General features: G+C 34.6%; 1 protein-coding gene across 5 annotated transcripts in view; it reads right to left on the bottom strand.

The window, feature by feature from the left end:
• LOC105483174 (alkylglycerone phosphate synthase) overlaps window positions 1-17,784 on the bottom strand; it is a 171,032-nt gene that overhangs the window by 107,717 nt on the left and 45,531 nt on the right. For all 5 annotated transcript variants that reach the window (XR_011609891.1, XM_011743862.2, XM_011743861.2 and 2 more), the window contains exons 3-8: window positions 15,774-15,864; window positions 13,359-13,479; window positions 13,190-13,264; window positions 9,154-9,225; window positions 7,708-7,787; window positions 4,598-4,678 (exon numbers count right to left, since the gene is read on the bottom strand). Coding sequence is in view for 4 of the 5 variants with exons in the window: in XM_011743862.2 (XP_011742164.2) it covers window positions 4,598-4,678; window positions 7,708-7,787; window positions 9,154-9,225; window positions 13,190-13,264; window positions 13,359-13,479; window positions 15,774-15,864 (520 nt within the window). In the remaining variant the exon portion in view is untranslated. The remainder of the gene's footprint in view (window positions 1-4,597; window positions 4,679-7,707; window positions 7,788-9,153; window positions 9,226-13,189; window positions 13,265-13,358; window positions 13,480-15,773; window positions 15,865-17,784) is intronic.

Raw genomic sequence — 17,784 nt, 5'->3', positions numbered from 1 at the left:
AAAATCATTAACGTCAATCCAGTTTTACACCATATACAAATAATAACTCAGAAATCTTCAAAACTGATCAGAGACCTAAATGTAAGACTAAAAATTATAAAACTCAAATGGGAGAAAATCTCTACAACCTTGCATTATGATACAATAGCAGAAGCATGATACAAAGACAAATTAATACACTGGGCTTCATTAAAATTAAAAACAGCTGGTCTTCTATAGATACTGTAAGAAAATGAAGAGAGAAACCACAGACTGAGAGAAAATATTTGCAAAGCATGTACCTGAAAAAAGACTTATTCCCAGAATAAATAAAGAATTCCAAAACTCAATAGTAAGAAAACAACCCAATCTTAAAATTGGGCAAATAATTTAAGGAGAACTTCACCAATCAAGATATATGGATGGCAAATAAGCACATGAAAAGATGTTCAACATCACTAGTGATTAGAGAAATACAAATTAAAACTACAATGAGGCCAGGGGCCCGTGCCTATAATCCCAACACTTTGGGAGGCCAAGGTGGGCAGAACACTTGAGCCCAGGAGTTCGGGACCAGCCTGGGCAACATGGCAAAAAAATTCCATCTCTACAAAAAAATATAAAAATTAGCCAGGCATGGTGGCACTTGCCTGTGGTCTCAGTTACTCAGGAAGCTGAAGCGGGAGGATTGCCTAAGCCCAGGGAGGTCAAGGCTGCAGTGAGCCATGATCGTGCCACTGCACTCCGGCTCGGGCAGCAGGGTGAGACTCTGTCTCAAAATAAAAAAAACAAAACAAACCTACAATGAGATACTACTATGCACCTACTAAAGTTTAGACTAAAATTAAAAAGACTAACAATACAAAGTATTGGCAAGGATATGGAGAAACTGGAACTCTTATACAATGCTGGTGGAAATATAAATGATATAATCACTCTGGGAAAAAACTTCATAGTTTCCCAAGAAGGTAAATATATATCTACCATTTTGATCTATTCATTCAATTTCCAGTTACTTACCAAAAGGAAATGGAAGTATATGTCTACACAAAAACCTGCACACGAGTGTTCATAGCAGCTTTATTTGTAATAGCCCCAAACTAGAAATAATCCAAGTGTTCATCAACAGGTGAATGTATAAACAAAACAGTGGCATATCTATACAATGGAATACTGCTGAGCAATAAAAAGAAATGAACTACTGATAAATGCAACAATATGGCTGAATTTCAAAATAATTATGCCTAGTGAAAGAAGCCAGACCCCCCTCCCACACATGCTGTAGGATTCCACTTTATTAAAATTGTAGGGAATTTAAACAAATCTACAGTGACAGAAAGCAAAGCAGTGATTGCTGGGGGGTTGCTTAAGGGTTGTGGGTGGGAGTGGGGAAGGGAAGGAATATAAATGAGCAAGAGGAAAGCTTGGGGTGGGTGGATATCCTCATTATATTGATTGTGATGATGGTTTCATGGTTATATTCATGTGTCAAAACGCATCAAATTGTACACATTAAATTATACATATTAGATGATAATTATATCTCAAGCTATTATAAAGCAACATAAAACAAAAATCTATGACTTCAAAGATTGTGGCCCAAGCTGCCTAAGGAATTGAATTCCATCTCCTGAAGAGAAGAAGGCTACAGAACAGACACATTTTGGAGGCAAGATTGCAAAATTTTCCTTTAAAAATTCAGTTTTTAAAATGCAGAGTTTGAAATGTCTGTAAACACGCAAGTGGAGATATCAATTAGGCGAGTGGCTGTATCAGTTCAGGAAAGAAGTCTAGGATGATAATATAAATTTTGGAGTCTATAGCATATAAAAAGAATATTTAAAGTCAGCCTGAATGAAACAAATAGTGCTCAATAAAAATTAGCGGAATGAATCAAAGTTCTAAGGAGTTCACATTATTAACTTATTTCATCTTGACAAAAAACCCCAAAGTAGGAATTATGATCCCCACTTTATAGGTAAAGAAACTGAGGCTTAAAGGTGAGTAACTTGCCCAAGGTCACACAGCTAAGAGCTATATTTGAGGTTTGCAGTGAGAGCTAATAGCTGTTAGAAACAAAAAAAGATAATGTGAGGTTATTAGTGATGCTGTCCCTGAGCAGAAAAAATATGCGAGTCAGACATCCTCAGACATTAACTAATAAAATAAAGTAGCCAAATATTTAATAAACCTAGAAAAAATTCTCCAAATCCATAATTGACATGTTAGCAGCTTCCATTAAATTTTATCATGTTAACATCAATGTGATTTACAAGTTAAAGCAATTAAAATCTGTGCTACCCAGCTACTGTACTTGTGTCATTTTAAGCTTGCAGAAAGAAAAGGCAGGATGTTTTAAACTGGTTACCTCAACTGAAGTAGAATCTGAAGGGCATAGAAGTCTAACGAGGAAGAACTTTAACTGGGATCAAAATAGCTGTAGGAACTACGTTATAGCCTACTGGAGGCAAAAAAGTAAGTTCTATATTGGCATTTAGGGAAATGAACTACTAGGTAAAATATCAGAAGTTCCTAGTCTGGGAAAATGTCATTTAAATTTCAAGGAAATATGTTCCTTGAATTTTAATTCTAACCTTTAAAAAAAAAAAAAAGAAAACTTGGAAAGGTTAAAATACTACATCAAATGCTATAATAAAGATACAAAATTGGTGACATAAAAGGCCATTCTTTGTTATAAAAAAAAATGCTGTGCTGATAATGCCTCATTCAAGTGTAATGGAATATTGATACAGGACGTTTTAGAGGTTTTTTCATTAAATACTATTATTCTGCCCACTGAAGTTCATTATAAACTATAATAATTGACAAACCTATTTATCTGATATAAAATCTTAATTTATTGAGGATCTTGAACAGTCTCAACAAATAAGTTCAATTTTATTCCAGTTATCTGCATCTTACTGCATTAAATAAAAAATAAATAGCTTAATAATTTTTTTCAAAGCCTATCATCCAGAAATGGTCAGGAGAAGACCAACGTCAATCAACTTTTCAAGAAAGAAAAGAAAACAACAACAAAATAAGATCAACAATCACATCACATCTCTTCCTATTAAAGGTTTGGGGGAGAGGGGTCTCTATAGCCCAAGTTGAACAAAATGGTCAGTACATCACTAACAAATGGAACCTTCTAATTTTTGTTTACAAAAGCTGAGTTATTGTTATCCTGATTATGTTTGAGAAAGTTGAAGGAACCAATTTATTTTCACTATTACCTGCTTAGAATCTATGAAGGAAACCTAAAGTTTTCCAAAAATTCATTAGGATCCCAAAAAAGTACTATAAGAACTTCAAGAATTTCATGAATTTATGAAATGAGTAGTTGTCAATGAAGTTGTGCACTGAAAAGTTCAATGAATACCAATATCTACCCAGCTGATGAAATATATCACCAACATCCTAGAATTCCATGTTCAAACTGTTCCATTTTATTCCATTTCTACTACTTCAGGTCACTATCAGCTCTTGCCTAAATTATTGTTGCAGTCTCTTAGTCCACCCTTACATAGACCACCCATTTCACCACACAGCAGCCAGAACAACACAAGTAAAAAAGTAAAGTTCAAACTTCTAACAGGTGCTTTATAAGGCTCTTTATGATCTGAACTCCTCATGTCTTCCTGGCTTGATCCTTTACCACTACTGTACCCACTCCCACCCAATATACAAATACCAAGAAGACATGTTCTCCCATACACACACTAGCCTTCAGCCATATTCAGCTATCTGCAGTCCCTCAAAAGCAACAGTCGGCCGGGTGCGGTGGCTCACGCCTGTAATCCCAACACTTTGGGAGGCAGAGGTGGGAGGATCACAAGGTCAGGAGATCGAGACCATCCTGGCTAACATGGTGAAACCCCGTCTCTACTAAAAATACAAAAAATTAGCCAGGCATGGTGGTGGGCGCCTGTAGTCCCAGTTACTTGGGGGGCTGAGGCAGGAGAATGGCGTGAACCCGGGAGGCGGAGCTGCAGTGAACGGAGATCGCATCACTGCACTCCAGCCTGGGCGACCGAGCGAGACTCCATCTCAAAAAAAAAGGCAAAAAAAAAAAAAAAAAAAAAAAAGCTGCAGTCACCCTGAGATGCTCTGCATATATGCTCCTTCCTCTGGATTGTACTCTCCTTTTTTGCCAACTCAGACTCATCCTGAAGTCTCATTTTAAATGCTGCGTCCTTTGCCACTGACTCAGTATTAAAAAAATAATAATAATAAATGCCAGGTTCTATGTGATACCTTCTTTGCGCAACTCATTGCCACCTAGCCCCATCTGATGATCCATAATACCCTGCACTTGGCATCCACATAGCAATATTCACTCTGAATAATTAATTATTTTTCAAACTTTCTGTCCTAATCTAAGTTACCTGAGGGTAGGAGAAAATGCCTTATTCACTATCATGTCCTTGGAATCTAGCTCAATGCTTGACCCATAATAGAAACTAAACAAATTCATTGAATGAATGAATGTATCATAAAAGGTATTTCATTCATAGAGGGGATACAGTTTTGAAAACTTTCATTAAAGAAATAGCATCAGAATTGATATCAGAATACGTTGATTTTTTAAAAAAAATAAGAAAAAGAAATAACATACCTGTCTTTCCAACTCTTGTCCTGTTATGCCAGCCTCTACATGAGCTGTCAAATTGTTCTCATCAACCCAGAGAATTCGATTCTGTTGCAAAGGAAGAAAGAAATCTGATCTCCATGAACTACTAATATTTTCTCAGGAAATATAACTTCTTAATTCAAAGCAACAAGTGATAAGACAATGATTAAGCAAGAAGGGTTCCCCTCAACCACCCACACTGGCAACCAAGTCCACTTATCCCAGACTATACAACATGATGACACAGTAACAAAGGCAGTATATTATGCAGGGGTTGGCTTAAAACATAGACTCTGTCTTTATTCAGATGTTAATTTAAATTAAACTCCTTCTCTTACCTTAGGCAAATTATTTAACTGTTTAGGCTTATTGTTTCCTCATTTGTAAAATGTAAATAGCAATAATACAGAAAGTGTTGCCTACAATAATTAAATGAGATACTCCATGTAAAAAAACAGCATATACAGGTCCTGGCATTGTGCAAATACTATCTGCACTATGTTAACATAGCAATCATTATCTAATTGAAGAATATCAGAATATGACCATAAGATTAGAAAAAAAAATCTGCAAAGACATTTAAATATAGCAGATGGCATCCCTGCTTTATTTTTAATTCAAAACAGGGCCAGAGATCTCATGTACAAAACAAAGCATATCCCTGCCTTGGGCTCAAAAGAAGGAACTAAATTTCATCTGGCTCAAGTTACCAAATGTATGACTGCCAATAAAAAATGTTATCTGGCATTCTTATTTGACCTAACTTTTACATATATATGAATTTTCATGAATTACTTTCTACAATTAAGAGCAGACTTCTTTCCCCTTTCTATCTGGCTGAGCAACTGGGTAACATATAGAACCTTCTTCTGGATCCCAGGGAAGCTTTCTTTTGACTTTCATATGCTCAATTTCACGGCAATAACTAACATAGATAAATTGACTTAATAACAAAAAGAAAAGAGCACAACAGACAATACAAAAACAGCAGTTGCTACCTACATTCCAAATCTGAACACATATGAATAACTGCACTGCTTAATTTATGGGGTTGTGAAAAACATTAAATAAGATGATGTATGTGAATGCACTTTTAGTTTTATGTTACATAAAACTCATAATTATACTCTCACTATAAGACAATAGTAATTTCTTTCTTTCTTTCTTTCTTTTTTTTTTTTGAGACAGAGTCTTGCTCTGTCACTCAGGCTGGAGTGCAGTGACATGATCTTGGCTCGCTGCAATCTCTGCCTCCTGGGTTCAAGCAATTCTCCTGCCTCAGCCTCCCGAGTAGCTGGGATTACAGGCACATGCCACCACGCCCGGCTAATTTTTGTATTTTTAGAAGGGAAAGGATTTCACCACATTGGCCAGGCTGGTCTAGAACTCCTGGCCTCAGATGATCTGCCCACCTCACCCTCCCAAAGTGCTGGGATTACAGGCGTGAGCCACCGCGCCCGGCTGACAACAGTAACTTCGATACAACTATGGTATAATCAGGATTTTGGTCCTTTGGCAGCTAAACAAAAGACAGTATTATTAAATTGCAGAATGAAAAGACAAAGAATTTTTAATCTGATGGTACCTCATGTATACATCTTCTCCCCCAACAGACTGGCTCTTGAGGCAATTACATACTCATTCTAAATACATACCTTGTAGCTACCAAGAGTTCAAACATATCTTTTGGTAGAAAAAGGAAATTAAAAGCAGCAGAAAAAAACTTCATAGGCACTCACAGAAAAACCTAAAGAAAACATATAGGCTACCCTATTACATCCCATATACACTACCAAATCCATGTTAACATTCCAGAATAAGCTATTCTTCAGCTATCTTCTGAGGAAATAAATTGCCTTTTCTTAAAATCTGGGATAAGGAGATAGGTTAATGGGGAACTTTACAATAAAAGAAGTGCTCACCATCTGAACTTGATCAATTTTAGCATCACTAAAAGTGGGACAATCAGCTATTACACACCTCTATTGATGTTACGTGACACTTTTTTAAAAGCACATTACCATCTATGAGGGATTCTTGCTGTAAAAACAAAACAAAACAAAAGGCAATGCCTGAATCTAACTAGACTTTATATGGAAGTTCTATTTAGTGGACATACAGGGCTTAGACAAAGAGTTAAATGACAAGCAGCAGCAACAGATAAATTCAAAATATGACATTCTATACCACAAATAAACTTGTTTATTCAAAAGTCTGTAACATTCAAAAGGAAAAAAACAGGGAGTAAGAGGAGGCTTTTACATAAAGTGAGACTTAAGAGCTACAATGGAAAGCTAATGTGAGCCTTGTCTGGATCCCCATTTGAACAAATGAACTATAAAATAGACATTTTTTATATTGAAAATTGAATGTAGATAACTACTAAATAACATAAAGAATTACTTTTGATTTTGCCAGGAGTGATAATAGTTATGTGAGAAAATGTCCTTTTTAAATGAGATTATACAGAAATAATTATGTGTAAAGTAGCATTGTGTCAGAATTTGCTCTAAAACTACTAGAAAAAAAAGAAAGATAAAGAAAGTATGGCAAAATGTTAATAACTATTTATCTAGAAAATGGGTAAACTATTCTCTCTACTTAGGCGTTTGAAAAAAATTCAAATTTGGTAAAATAGCATGAAGACACACACCTGAGGGTAAAAGTAAACCTACTTTTGGAGAACTGAATACAAGGGTAAAATGTAATGATGAAATACATTTAAAACAAAATGGATATTAGATTCCTTTTTCTTTATTGCCCAGGCTTGAATGCAGTGGTGTGATCTTGGCTCACTGCAACCGCCTCCCAGTTTCAAGCAAGTCTCATGTCTCAGCCTCCCAAGTAGCTGGGATTACAGGCACACGTCACCACACTCGGTTAATTTTTGTATTTTTATTAGAGATGACATTTTCCTATGTTGGCCCGGCTGGTCTCAAACTCCCAACCTCAAGTGATCTACCCACCTCAGCCTCCCCAAGTGCTGGGATTACAAGTGTGAGCCACAGTGCCCAGTGGCTAGATTCCTTTTTAATGACAATTAAGGTGGAGCCAATAAAGACAATGTTTTAAATATATTTCAAATTATTAAATACCATTTGTGAAGTGTCCAAAGAAATAATTGTTCTTATCTCATCTGCAGGACACATCAGGCCATATGAAACACTTGTTCCTCCTGCCAAAATAGGAAACAACAACTTTTATGTTTAAATATTCTGTTTTTAGCTATATTTCTAGGGCAAATCCCTCATATCAAGTACACAGATAGGGCCACTAGAAAAGTGATACCTATTAATACTTTGCAAAATACAATTTGCCAATGCTAACACACTAAAAGCAAACTCACCTTTATTTTATGCTGAGTGCCAAAATGAAGCAATATTATGGAACTGAAAGCAATGGGCTATGGCTCCATCCCCTGGATATGCCACACTCAAGTGAGGCCCCTAGCAATTTGTGGAACTCCAAAAACATGATTAGAAAAGTTCTAAGCTGATAATTACTGAGGAGAGGGAGCTTAAAAGAAAAAAAAGACTCATCCTATACAACTAGAGACATCATTACTTCCTACCACAATTATGAGATTCATTTATCATTTAAAATAATCTTATATTCTTATACAAAAAATTTTAATAAATTAGAAAAGAAACAAGTTTAAAATGTCTAGATTACGAGGTATTTAAAAACAAATTTAGATGTTTTTGGTGAAAAAGTGATTTTAATATAGAATAATACATAGAAGTATTTAAATATACTGTTGTCTTAACATTTACTGTCAAAGGAAAAATGCTTTCTTGATACCATTAAAGAACAATACAATGTTCTCTGTTCTTAACCAGATCTAAATCATCATATATCAGAATAAATTCTTGACTGATACTTCCATAAGCTCTGCATGAAAGAAAACATGTGAAAGTCACCTTCCACAAGAAGTACAAGGGGTGTTAATCCGTAAGGTTCAGCGTAACTTTACAAAGTGAGATCATGAAGTGTCGGTTAAAAACGTGATGCCTGTGATCAGTAACTACTATTTGCTTGTTACAGTCATTTGGAATTAGAAAAATATTTCATAATAAATGGCATTTTAGTGCCTTTTTTGCATGAATTCAACAGAAAGCATCAGCTGAAGAGGGAATATGGAGCTTCTGGAATTGCTGGGAGTCTCATCACCATTCCTATGCTAATCTCAAAGGTTTATATAGGACATATTTACATTTAGCTTTTGAAAAAGAAAATTATCTCCACAAATATACAGGTTAAAAAGTAACTACTAAAGCAGAAACATTTTCTTATTCAGGCATTAAATCACAGCTTCAACTAGGACCCATAGAGGAAAAAGCCGTGAACTAAGGTATACCATGTCAAACAGTTTAAGGAATTCTACTTAGAACACAAATGAGCATCATCGACCAATTTGTTAGAATAACCACATCACAATTACAATAAGGTTTGTTTTCAGTAGGGTGATGCAAATATTTAAAATACAAATATTTTAAATAGAACAAATTTACATATCAAAATTCAAAAGGCACAATACCTACCACCAATTGGTATGATACAAAGGTTGTATTTGCAAGCTAGATTCACAATCTTAACTACATCATCATGGCATGCTGTTGAAGAAAGGGAAAATAAATTAATTACAGAGGCATGAATAAAATCTGATAACCTTGGCAAATAAGAACCTATGAAATTCTTTATCAAAACTTTTCCTTCATTTATTCACTCATTAACACAATGAGTTGAGTATTAAAACACTTTACCTTTTTAACTTTTCATTTTGAAATAATTTGACTTACAAAAAAGTTACAAAGACAGTACAAGAATTTTCCTTCATCTTACATCCCCAGATATCAACATCTTATGTAGCTACAGTCCAACTATCAAAACCAAGCAACCAACACTGATACAATACAATAAACTAATCTACAGACCTTATTCAAATACTTCCAATTGTCCTACTAACGTCCTCTTTTCTAGACCAGAATCAACTCGAGGATCACACTCTGCATTTAGCTGCCTTGTGTCTTCTTTAAAAATAGGCATTTCCTTAGTGTATCTTTAACTTTCATGACCATGACAGTTTTGAAGAACAGTGGTCAGTTATTTCATAGAATGCCCCTCAGTTTGGGTTTGTAGATATTTCCTCATGATTAAGTTCAGGTTATATATTTTGGGAGTAATTCCACAGAAGTGATGTTGCATCTTTCTCAGTGCATTACATCTAGAAGCACATGATACTAACATGCCTCATTTCCAGTAATGTTAACTTAATACATCATTTGGTTAGGCCGTGTCACTAGGTTTCCCCACTATAAGGATACTGTGTTTCTTGCTGAAATTAATAGGTATTAATTGTTCAAATAATTTATTCAATATTCAATATTAATAGGTTCAAATATTAACAGGTATTAATTGTTCAAATACCTATTAACTTCAATAAGAAACACAGTATCCTTATAGTGGGAAAACCTAGTGACACAGTATTTACATATTCTAGACTACATAAAATACCATGTTTCTCATCATACTTTCACCTAATTTTAGCACCATCGATGATTTATTGTTTAAACAAATGTTTGCAATATTGCACAAAATACACTGCACATAAATTCCTTTCCTTTGTACAGAACTAAAGAGTTCTCTTTATGCTTGCAAAAGTTATATAAGTAACAAAAAACTGACTGGAAGATTTTAAATGCCAAGCAAGAGGTACTAAGACTCAACTTGACTGGCAATAGGACATTAGTGGAGGTTCCTAAGGAGGGGAACAAGATGGCAAAGAGATTGTTTTGGAAAAGTCAATCTCCTGATATAATAAGAGATGGCATGCAGGAGTGAGACTTGAGGCAAGAAAACTATGCAAAACTCCAGTATTAGTTGCTAAGAGCCTAGGGACTCAGCAGGAAATAAGAATGCTGAGGAAAGCAAATGAATATCCATTTATGAATGCAAAAATAGTTCTATAAAAGTTGCAATTATCTTTTCTAAGGTTTGTGTAAAGCTAAGAAAACATGTCACTTGTATCATTCCAATTTTTAATAAATATCTATTTCAAGCTTTTGGATTAAGCTTATAAAGCTTGCTATCTGTGGTAAATTTACTAAATAGAATACTCATCAATTAACAATTCACAAAATACCCAAAGATGTCTATTAAAAAATCTTCAACAAGGCAAAATTATCTTCTAGGAATGTCACCTAGAATCAAAAGGCTTCCTTAACCATGTTATCTGAAACTGCATCCATCCCACTACGCATTCTTGTTCACGCTACCCTCTTACATGCTTTTATTCACAGCACTTAACACTAACCAATATGTTACATATTTATTTGTGAATTATCTGTTTCCCCTCAGTAAATTCTATGGCACTTGAGAGCAGGGATTTTTGTTTTATTCACTGCTTATCCTCAAGTACCTAGCCTGTATTTTCACAGTCCTAAAGTTCTGGTGTTTAAGCCAATGAAAATAATGCATAAACACTAAATTTAATAAGTGAAGTAACTGTCCTTACTCTTAAACAAGCCCCAAGCATCCTATTAAGCAACACATAGAATTCCCATTCAGATCAAAGCCAGACTTAAAGACAACTACAATAGATTTCCTAGTTTTGTGTGTGTGTGTGTGTGTGTTTTGCAAGAATGAGACAGCCACATCCACTCTATGGAATACCACATTGCCTCAAATTTCTTCATTGTCTCAAAACGAGGCCTCCTACAAAGAAAAACTTGGACTTCATCGCCAGTAGGAAATTTACATTAAAATTAAATAAAGACCTCAGTGACTTAATAACTTGTTGGGAAACTATTTCCAAAGAAGTCATTACACTAGGATATTGAACAGAATAAAACTATAAACTTGATTCATCCAAGAATACACCATTCATAGAGATTCTTGAAGTATGGAAGAAGCTGGCAAAAGGATTATTGAATTAATCTCCCAAGTGTGTATGGCAGACTTAAAGGGGCAAGAAACATGAGGCATGAAAACCCTTATGGTTTCACAAAAACCTAGATATACACTGAGAAGGAACTGATTTGGAAATTGGGACGGAAAAAAAGTGGAAGAGCAATGGTGCAAGGGAACCAATAAAATGGGAGGGGATTTTACAAAGCAAAGAAACTTTTGTGAAATATTGTTTACTACATCTCTGAGTTTTTGAGAATATTTGGATTTCTTAAAGCAAAATGTACTTCCACTATAATATTCTGTTTTTGTTTTTGTTTTTTAAGAGATGAGGGACTTACTAGTCCACGTTAGACTCGAACTCTGGGCAAGTGATCCTCCTGCGTCATCATTCTGAGTAACAGGGACTACAGGAACACACTGCCAAGCCCAACTCTCTCAGTATTTTAATGTTGAAAGACAGGAAGGAAATGCCTAGAAGGTACACTTGAAAGGAAATGCCTAGAAGGTACACTTGAAAGTTCTTATTAAGATACATCAAAGGATGGCCTATTAGGTTTCTTGTGGGAAGTGAAAATTGATAAATTTTGCTTTCACGTTTTCCAGTAATAAACAGAATAAACCTTCTCCAAATCTTGGTAGAGAAGTAACCTAAAGCTACTAAAAAACAGGCAGGCAAAACAAAAATATTTCTTCTATTGGAGAATACCTTTTCCTCAGGAACAGTTAAAATTTCTATACTAAACTAACAGAGATGAAAGACTTATTTAATAAATATTCCAAATGCATAGAATAATATACTAGTATCAGGAAAGTAATTTCATCTCTGCTACATATGCTCTTGGATTTTCCTCCCATGTATCTCACCTGCCTCTTGCCCCCACATTAAAGTATAATTTTTCCCTCAGACAGTTCCTCCAAAGTAGAAGGATCTCATTTAAGAACTGAGAGTCCATGAATGATCCAATTTATTAAAAAATAAAATATGTACTCTGAAAAGGAAGATCTGAAGATAAAATGAATCAGAAAAATCAATAGAACTCTTTAAAAAATGCAATAATGGACAGCAAGGAACACTATACCTGTTCTGCTTTAAATTACCTGCTAAAAGAGATGGGTAAAAAACCTTAGATTTATACTCACTAAGAGTAAAATTACAATACAAAGCTCATCCATCCCCCGTCCCAGCCAAACGCTAATAATTACTCAAAATTTAATTATTCATTTCAAACATAGTATGCATATATATAATACATAAAACTTGTTTGACCAGGCTTTTTAAAGCTCACAGCTGATATCAACAAATTATTACTAATATTAGTTTGCAGTACTCAATTATATTAATAATTCTATATATCTGAATGTAACACTGACACTAATTTCATGAAGCTTCCAAATTATCCAAAAATACATTTTTCTACTGACATCCCAATAAGATCATTTACATTTGAAATGATTATTTAATTATCAGCAACAAAATGAATTGTTAAAACCATTAGTTCAGAACAACCAGGTCAAGAAAGAGCTTCAAGACTGTTATGTAAACTCTCTTAAAAATACAGCAATTTATATTTTTTACAACTCATATGCCAAAAAGTACATATTTCCAATATTAAATTAACTTAAAATTTAGCAATACTAAATTAATGATACAAGGAGGGGAAAACTTACTTGGCCATAAAACTATATCAGGAATTCGCTCAAACATTCCTTCCCTGAGCAAAAATATCTCATGAAGACAATGACCTGTTTTGTGGTTAAAAAAACAAAAACACAAAAACAGCTTAAAATATAGAAAATTTTTGTTAAAAATAAATAGGGCTGATATAAAGGAACTTACCATGAGCTCTAAATACTCGATCATCTGCCTCTTGTGAATATGAAATATTAGTTTCTTTAAGGTCATGAAGAAAATCTTCGTTTACAACAGAAGGAGGTGTATCACTAGGATTTAAGGATGCCTAGAAAATAAAATTGATTTCTTTGACTTATTTTTAGACAACGAATTTTGGGTACTTAGAGAGAATGATTACAAAATGTAGACTTTTTAAAAAAACATTCAAAGTAAGGCTGAAGCATAGGAAAATACAAAACAACATATACAGAAATCAGCTTTATGAGAGTAACAAATTACAAATGCTCTGGTTAATCGCAATCATTTCTAAAGATTGTAATCAACAGGGAAGATAGCAAAGTATCAAATCTTTCATTTCAGATTAAGGAGACTGGGAGAAAGTTACTTGACTTGTACACTATCTACACTTAATCTGTCGATAAAATTTAGCATTTCTGGCCGGGCGCGGTGGCTCACACCTGTAATCCCAGCACTTTGGGAGGCCAAGGCAGGCGGATCATGAGGTCAGGAGATCGAGATCATCCTGGCTAACACAGTGAATCCCTGCCTCTCCTAAAAATACAAAAATTAGCCGGGCATGGTGGCGAGCGCCTGTAGTCCCAGCTACTTGGGAGGCTGAGGCAGGAGAATGGTGTGAACCCAGGAGGCAGAGCTTGCAGTGAGCCAAGATCACGCCACCACACTCCAGCCTGGGCAACAGAGTGAGACTTCGTCTCAAAAAAAAAAAAAAAAAAAATTAGCATTTCTTATTATTCAATTGCCATTTTAAAATGATCAACAGAAAGCCTCAAAATAGGTAATAAATCCGTTTTTATACAGCTGCTTTAAAACTCACAACATAATTATAAACTTGATATTCAATTTCACCTAACAGGTAACTTGAAATCTAATCTTCAACTTCAAAGTTAAAACTATGAGTCATTGGGCATGTCACCCAACTTCTATGAGCCTTGGCTTCTTCATCTGTTAAATGAGATTATCACCATAGGGCTACTATAAGGAAGGCAGGTTAAATGTGATAATTTTTGTGAAAAGCACCTAATAGCATGCCTAGAACATAGGAAGAGGTCTATAAATGGCTGGCCAAGTAAAATCTGCTATGGGGGATGGGGGGAAGCTATCATACAGTATTTGGAAAAAAGAAAACATAAGAATATGCAAAGAACAAATATGATACTTCCATATTATCTTAATCTCTTATTAAGGTACTGCATAAAAAATACTTATTGAGTGGTTGCTATAAGCTAGGGACTCTTCAAGGTCTTGATACAACAGTGAGTTAAACAGAAAAAAGTATTTTGACCTTATGAAATTTATTCCATAGGAGAAGGAAATACTAAAAGAACTCCAACAAAATACATTAATATTTTAAGTAATTAAGAACTGAAAAGGGCTCAAAAACTGGTGAAATCTAACTATGGTATGTGGATTGTATCAATGTCAAAAACAAGTAATTGCAAATAGTCAAGAGATCGAGAGAGAGAGAATTTAAGAGATAAAAAAGAGAGACCTCTAGGAAAAGTTAAAAGATGGCTTGGGAGGGGTAGAATTAGTTGTTCAGCCTAACTTAATAACTAGAATAAAATAACTGTGGATTTTTAAATAAACCCAACAAGTACTCACCAAATACCTATACCACTTAATAACAAGTTGGATACAGTGGAGAATATTGTATAAGACATAGCCCCTGTACTTATGGAACTTATATCCAGTTAGAGAGACTGGAATACAGAATACTATGCTACAGCAAAATAATAATAAAAACACAACAAAAATAATAATAAAAAGAAATGCTAAATATTTCATTAGCTTCATTTATATACATACAGTTTAAAGTTTCCTAATTCTACTTTCAGAAAAGTGAAACTACATGAACAAACTAAAATCCTCAATTGCTCATATCTTAATCAAATTTTTACTTTTTATAATTCTTCAAATATTCTAAATGTCCTAATATTAAATGTGATTTTACATTTTTATTTTAAATTATTCTCCATTAATCCTAGATTATGGTCAGTCTACTAAATAATCTAAACATCACGGCAACTTATATTTCTGTAACAAGCACTCTTTAAGGAAGTAAATAATTTGCACTTCACTATTACCCTGTGAGAGGCAGAACAAATAGTTATTACTCCCAATTCTAAAAATAATCAAGGCTCAGAGAAGATAAAAAGTTTGCCAGATAAATCTCAGATAAATTGTGAGACTAGGGTCTAGATCTGTGACACTGAATAACTGTCCGTAACAGTCTAACAAGGCCAATATAATTAATAGGCTTTATAACAAAAAACATGACAGTTGCAGGGAATCCAATATAACAAATTACAAAGAGAAATCATATTAATTTGGGTTTAAAAACACAGTTAAATGTATTAGTAATAATTTTTGTTTGCTTACTTTAGAGGTAGTTTTATGCTCCACATTTACTCCAAGGGTATTTTGGATCCATTCTTTAAATGTTGGTAAACCCATGCCACTAAGAGGGTACCTAAAGTACAAAGAAAGTAAAAATATTAGAGCAAAGTATCTTCATTTAAATTTAAAGCTTAAATTCTGCTTCCAGTGATGGTCAAGCAGTTACTATCAAACCAACACTTTCACATGTAACTATAAACTCTGAACAAAAACAAAACAAACAAAACCCAGCTATCTAAAGGCAGTATAGACAGACCAAAAGCAGTCAAAAATAGGGCAGAAGGGTGTGTTACATTTGAAAAAAAGCAAAAAATACTACATAAGTTCATAAGTTTCCAGTTTGGTTTTGTTTTTTACATAAGTTTTAGCTTTATGGCAGGCCCCAGCTGGTGCCTCAAAAGGTAATAAAAATGCTGAAAATTTACAGTCTTCCTGGCTTAAAGAACCAGACCACAGTGTTTGGGGTGAATGCTGCATCTGGAAAGCATACTGGGAAATCACAGAAAGAAGCAAGTAAGACAGGAACCTATCTATCAGCTCTCTCCAAATGTCTGGCTGACTCTTAATGGCATGTACAGAAAACATACTGGAATATTCTAGGCAGCCCAGTTAAGCTTAAAAAAAAAAAACTGGACAGACAATTCAGCTGCTCACCACAGGGGGACAGAATTTAGAGTTTCAGATCAGTCAAGTTAATTGCTTGATTTAAAACAAATTTTTTAAAGGTCTCCTCAGAGGAATATAACAGAATCCAGAGTTCCTACATCATGTACAATGTCCAAAACACACTCCAGTATTACTAGACAAGAACAAACTGTAAAGTATGAGTCATAATCAAGAAAAAGGACAATTAATGATGACTGACCCCAAAATGACCCAAGATACTGGTAGTAGCACACAAGGGTTTTAAAGCAGCTATTGTAGCTATGCCAATGGACAAAATGGAAAATGTACTCCCAGTGAATATTAGAAAAAAAAAATCTTAGCAGAGAAATAAAAAAACTATAAAAAAGAACACAACAGAAATTCTATAACTGAATCTCTGACACATTCCACTGGCATCTCATTACAATTTTAATTTGAATTTTACTGAGTACTTATGAAATTGAGCATCTATTCCTATATCTACTGTCCATTTGGATATCCTCCATTTTGAAAACCAGTTCAAGTCTTTTGCTCATTTTCCTCCTGGGTTATTGTTCTCTCAATTACATGTAAGAAATCTTTATATATTTATAAAATGAAAGATATATATATATTAGACATTTTCTCTTACTCTGTGATTTATCCTTTCACTCTCTTAAAGGAATCCTGTAGTTTGGATACCGAACCCTCCAGAACTCATGTTGAAATCTGATCCCCTAGTGGGAGGTGTTTGGGTCATGGAGGTATATCTTTATGAACAGATTAATGCCCTGGGGGGGAGGGAGAGAAGTGTGAGTGAGTTCTGTTAGTTCCCACAAGAGCTGGTTGTTTAAAAAGAGACTGGCACCTCCCTACCATCTCTCTCTTGCTTCCAGTTTCACCATGTGATCTCAGCACATACCAGCTCCCCTTCCCCTTCTGCAGGAGTGGAAGCAGCTTGAGGTCCTCACCAGAAGCAGACCCTGATGCCATGTTTCTTGCACAGCCTGCAGAACCATGAGCCAAACAAACCTCTATTCTTTATTAATTACCCAGTCTCAGGTATTACCAATAAAATAAAAAGGTGACCACCTTCAAGATACTTGAACTTACAGATACAGAGTAAGCGTTACTATCATGTATAAAATTTAAAACTACCTTCTATCACTAAAATAAAGTATTTATATCTCTATATCTGAATGCACAATATTTATTTAACACTCAGAAGACTGTACTTAGCAGTGCAGAATACATGGAATTGGTATTATGACTCCTGTTCTTAAGAAACTTACAACCTAGCTTAGTCAAAGCTGCAGCAACATTTAATTTGTGAGATGAACACACGGGCAGAGAACACGAAACTTTAACC

The sequence above is a fragment of the Macaca nemestrina genome, chromosome 11 (assembly GCF_043159975.1).
Source record: "Macaca nemestrina isolate mMacNem1 chromosome 11, mMacNem.hap1, whole genome shotgun sequence".
In the NCBI taxonomy this organism is placed as follows: domain Eukaryota; kingdom Metazoa; phylum Chordata; class Mammalia; order Primates; family Cercopithecidae; genus Macaca; species Macaca nemestrina.
This window is presented reverse-complemented; position numbering and strand designations above follow the sequence as displayed.